The sequence below is a fragment of the Sitodiplosis mosellana genome, unplaced genomic scaffold, assembly GCF_009176505.1.
Source record: "Sitodiplosis mosellana isolate CC-2019 unplaced genomic scaffold, AAFC_SMos_1.0 Smas_scaffold_1514, whole genome shotgun sequence".
Taxonomy (NCBI): Eukaryota; Metazoa; Arthropoda; class Insecta; order Diptera; family Cecidomyiidae; genus Sitodiplosis; species Sitodiplosis mosellana.
The window spans coordinates 5,500-10,765 of record NW_022596756.1 but is presented as its reverse complement, the minus strand read 5'-3'; the positions used below and the strand labels follow the sequence as shown (position 1 = coordinate 10,765).

Here is a 5,266-nt window from a genome sequence, read left to right as displayed (position 1 = left end):
AAAAGTATTGTCTTATTTAATCTCGACAATTCGTTCAATTCTCTATTACTCAATAGAAAGTAATCTACGACTTTCTCAAAATTTCTACATGTAAATGCCTCATTCTTTTCGAGGTTAAATAAATTAATCTTTGTATTCAATTGTATGTCGTACGAAAACGTTGTATTGATTTCAAGAACATCTGATTTATCGATTTTCGGTGCTAAACTACTCTTTTTCCACAAAATATTGTGTTCTACTTCATTACGAAAAATGTTATTTAAAGTCTTATTCTGTTTGCATACATTTTTTAAACGTGAATATGACGTTAAAATGTATTCCATAGAACTTATATTAAAACTATATGATAAATATTTAGTTGAATCTTGCAAATTTACTATTTCTGAGGGTATGAATGCAATTCCTGATTGTGGATTATCAGATTTAATTTCGAGTGTGGTTATGTAACCAGCAAACAAGGTTACAACAAATAGTCCAAAGATCATTTTCTGTAAAAGAAAATTAATCCTAAAATTTACATTTGATCGGTGAGCATTTTATAATCAAAAGTAGTAGCAAAATAAAAAGAATTATAGGACTATATGTAAATAAACTCCATACTGATTTAATACAATTATAAATCTTGACAAAGAAATGTCCAGCACTACTAAATATTTCTTCAATTCTAACCCACAATGACATACTTGTTCTTGTTTCAAATGATTTTGTGTATTGTTTTTCAATTTCCATCGATTCATCATGTAATGCCCCTAATTTAATCATGTATTTATCAATGATACCAATGTCATTGGTCCAATTCCTAATTTTTGTGTCAAATACCGTAAAATTAGTCATTATAAATATGTAATTGATTTCAGCTATCGTATAATCTCTACGATATTCTAAAAAATCTACTGCTCTAAATGTGTCACAATTCTCATTGCAAAAAACCTCCATACTTGATGTCAAATTATGAATTGATGTATCGTTTTCACATTCAATTCTCAATGATAATGGATGTATAATGTAACAATAAGATGAATAAGGTTCACTATATAGTTCACAAGGTAATTCACTATATAGTTCTTATTTCGCATTACCCTATACTGGCAATCATCTGAAATATGATTTTCTTTAATGATTGAATGGATACATTGATCGTCATGTTCCATCATTTCAATCGCCAAAGTGTTACAAAATGTCCAATTATGGAGTCTAGAGCATTGCTTTAAGCTCTCTTCTGTTAAAGTTACAATATTTGTGCCATTTTTATAATATTGACTTGAGTTTAGATTCAAAATCATCGTCTCATCTCCATTTTTGAAAGGTACTGGTATAATCTCTGTTAAATTAAATTTTCTCTCTGATAATATTGGTAAATGAATTCTAACTTGTATATGTGTGTCATTCTTTTCACTTTTCATTTTTGAAATGTGAATCAAATCTAATATTTCCACTTCTGGTAATGTCAAATTTCCTGTCAAATTTTTACTGATTTTAGATACATAATCGCTAAGTTGATCTATACCAACTACGTTCAAAAATGCTGTTTTTAAATGATCATTCATCAATCCCTCGAAATTAGCTGTATCTTTCAAATTACTTGATAATAATACCGATGCTACATCAAGCATATACATATATTCATCGTATTTCTCTCTTTTAACCCTTCTCAATTCATTCTCTTTTCTCGTTTCATTCAACCAAACTTTCTGTGCTTCTATCTCTTTCCGACTAAATTCTACTTGCTTTAACCCGCATCCATCTTTTAAAATCTCAATCAAAAAAAACCCTGTGTATCAATTTGATACAGTGTTTTGAAAGCCATGAATTTCGATGTAAAAATAATATTTTACACATAATTTCGGTTTGTTGATAAACTTTATTTATTTTTGAATGGAAAATGACAAAAAATGAAAATAATGAAAAAAACAATCAGACACATCGGTCGCAAACAATGAAGTGGTGATCAGGACATACGTAGTTTTTACACTTATTACAACGATTACTGTATAAATTATGGTTGGTTTTTGAGGTGCAAATGTAACAACGTCCTCTTTTGTTGTTTTTGGGGAGTTTTTCAAGGATTCCACTGCTTGACGGCTCATCAGGAATGCCTCGGATTTGCTTCACAAGAGCATTTGCGTTGTTTGCCTTCGGTAGCGTTTTGCGCGAATCAATGTATGGAAGAACCAATTGTTCACCAACCTCGATGAGAAAAAGACGACGACGATATTTTTTTTCTTTTTCTTTCCATTGTGGAAACAGTTCCGTGAATATAACAAAAGCATTGAATCCCGACACATCGATCATGTTGGCAAAAATGGCCATTGGCCATCGGTTTACCTTGCGTTTACAACGATATGTACCGACTCTCTCATCCAAAACATCAACACCGCCTTTGGTTGCATTGTAATAATGAATGATTTCTGGCTTTTTATCATCATCATGCTGTCGAACCTCTTTTTTAGTGTGCAAGGTGCTGAGAAGAACAACGTATTTGTTTTTTTTTGGCACATACGATACCATTGTAAGGCGCAGTGACGGCTCGAACACAAATTCAGAATAAAAGTTGGGTTTGCGCTTCATATCCAAAAGACATGGTGGTATTTCCTTACGATTTTTGCGTACGGTACCGACAATCGTCATTTTTCGTTGCTTGAGCTCCTTCGCCAAATCATATGATGTGAATAAACTATCACATGTCACATTACAGCCAGACAAACCTTCCGTTAGATCCAAAACAACACGTTGGCCTTGATTCCGTTCTCTCTCTTGATTTACACCACGACCAGTATAAATTTGCATGTTGTATGCATAATATGTGTACGAATCACATAAAGCCCACACTTTTATTCCATACTTATATGGCTTCGACGGAATGTACTGTGTGAATGGCGATTTGCCACGATATGGAATCAACTGCTCATCAACAGTCACAGAATCTCCCAACGAATACAGAGTTTTCAGGTGTTTATTCCATTTTTCGAACACCTCACGAATGGCAGCCAGCTTGTCTCTTTGGCGACGTACATTACGTGTATTCTTATCGTCAAATCTGATACACGAGTTCAATAAACGAAAATAATTCAGTGACATGGTCGCTCGAAAAATTGGCCGACCGCGCTTATCATCCCACAATTCAGTTACACATTCGCCTTTCGAACGATACACACCGGCTAAAATCAGCAAACCAAAATACGCATACAGCGTTTTCAAATCAATCATTTGCCATTTTTCTCCATATTTTCGAATGCCATACAGATTCGTCATATCCAAAACGATTTTCTCGATCGGTTTCAACAACAATAGAAACGCAGAAAATGGATCAACGACACGGGCACTGGCGAAAGCGGTTGGCCCTGGTAGTGACAAAAACAAACACATATGAGTTCATACGTAACCAAAAAAGTGAGAAAATAAATGAAAACCTTTGCGAATGGAACCAGGTATCACATTTCGTCGAATATTTTGTGGCAAATCCTCTTTCGAATATTGTATTCGGCCATCCTTCGATTTGAGCCATGTATCCGGCCTGAGAATAGAGCGTTCTCGTGTTTCTTGGTCAATAACAACACTGTCATCGCTATCACTGTCGTATTCATAGGAAAAATCCACTTCTTCATCTGGAACATATTCCTCGTCATCACTGGTTCCGTATAGTTCACTTTCTTCATCAGACGGATCATCAATATTGGCTTCGCTAATATCGACCACATTCCAACTACTCTTACGGCGTCTAGCCATTATCAAAACTTTTTTTATTTTCCCAAAACGAAATAAAACGAAATAATCAAAATTGTTGCGTCTGAAAAGTATAAACAACAACAACGACGTCAAAACAGAAACTGACAGAAACTACGCGTCAAATATACATGTACACATACATTGGCGGACGCGTTCACACATATGTGTATCGCGCTCACACAAAGCCACAGGCACCGACAAACCAATACACACGCACGTCACACAAAAACCACTCACAAATATGCGCAGTAGTCTAACACATTATTTCCACAGCAAACATCATATGAAATACACACGTACGTGTGTGCAGAGTCACAAAACATACACCAATACCACTATGTATCAAAATGATACAGAGGAGTGTTTGTGTGTCGATTTTTGTACCGCTCATATGTGATACACATGAGCGTGTGTAGTACCAGCATGTTGTTCACTTCACATATTTAGGAAGGTAGACAAAAATTCAAATCAAAACATTTATTCGTTTTCTCACAATAAAAATTTGAAGTTCAAATTTGTATCAAATTGATACAAAAGATGGATGCGGGTTAAAAAAGCATCTCTTCCAGCTTTCTCCTGATCAGCAAATTGCTTCATTTCCATAATACTATCATATGCAAAATAACCAAATCCTACTGGAATCATCAATTGAGCTGTCTTAGTTGCTATGCTCGATATCGTTCTCTTGCTTCTTTTCTTCTTTGCTACTTTCTTGATTAAATTTACGTTATTATTTACTGTATCTAAACTATTTCTGTAAGATTGTACGAAAAATTGGCAATCTTTCTCTTCATCTAATTCATTACAAATATTTGATAATTCTTCCGTTACATTTTGTAAGAGCAACGCGTTTTCAAAATAAGTACGCAAATCTATATCGAATCTTAAAGTACTTTCATACTCGAAAAATGATAACATTCCCGCGTCTTTAAGTATGAAACTTCGCTCCGTTTGCCTGGTTGATGAGAATAATCCAAGCAAAATTAACAAAATTGCATCGAAAGAAGTCATTTTGACTGTAAAAAATGAAAATAATTATTGTCAAATTGGAAAAATTTATCTCATAACTGATTATGTGACGTTCTTAGCATGAAAAAAATCTACAAAAGCAACTATCGCGCCTAGCTCCCGAAAATGATAGAAATTCTGCATTATGCAATTCCATTGATAATTCGCAATAATCTATTCTCTCAATCAATTTTTCCTTAAAATCATCAAATAAATCATTGTCAATGTCTGCTCTCATTCTGTCTGTTATCATATCTGATCTTATTTGTAAAACTTTCAAAAATTCATCCCAAATATTCAATTTTTTTAATGGTAATGGATCCATTAAATATTTTCTGCATGCTTTATATGCATTCCAATAATGTGTAAAAGGTTATAATGGATTTTTCTTCGCGTACTGATCTAAATAATATCGACCTCTCTTATTATCTGCAATACCACGCATTCTACACATGCAAAGATCTGCAATATCTTTACAGTTATAGCAGCGCATCTGCAAACAAAACAGATTTACTATAAGTTCGTGTTTCAA

At 33.8% G+C, this 5,266-nt stretch overlaps 1 protein-coding gene across 1 annotated transcript; it reads right to left on the bottom strand.

The window, feature by feature from the left end:
• Window positions 1–1,988: 1,988 nt before the first annotated feature.
• LOC129571166 (piggyBac transposable element-derived protein 1-like) lies at window positions 1,989–3,793 on the bottom strand (the record flags this gene model as incomplete). Its single annotated transcript, XM_055450931.1, has 2 exons — window positions 3,411–3,793; window positions 1,989–3,341 (listed from the first exon to the last, which is right to left on the bottom strand). Coding segments are annotated over exons 1-2 (1,669 nt in total), but the record flags the coding sequence as incomplete, so codon positions are not given.
• Window positions 3,794–5,266: the final 1,473 nt, after the last annotated feature.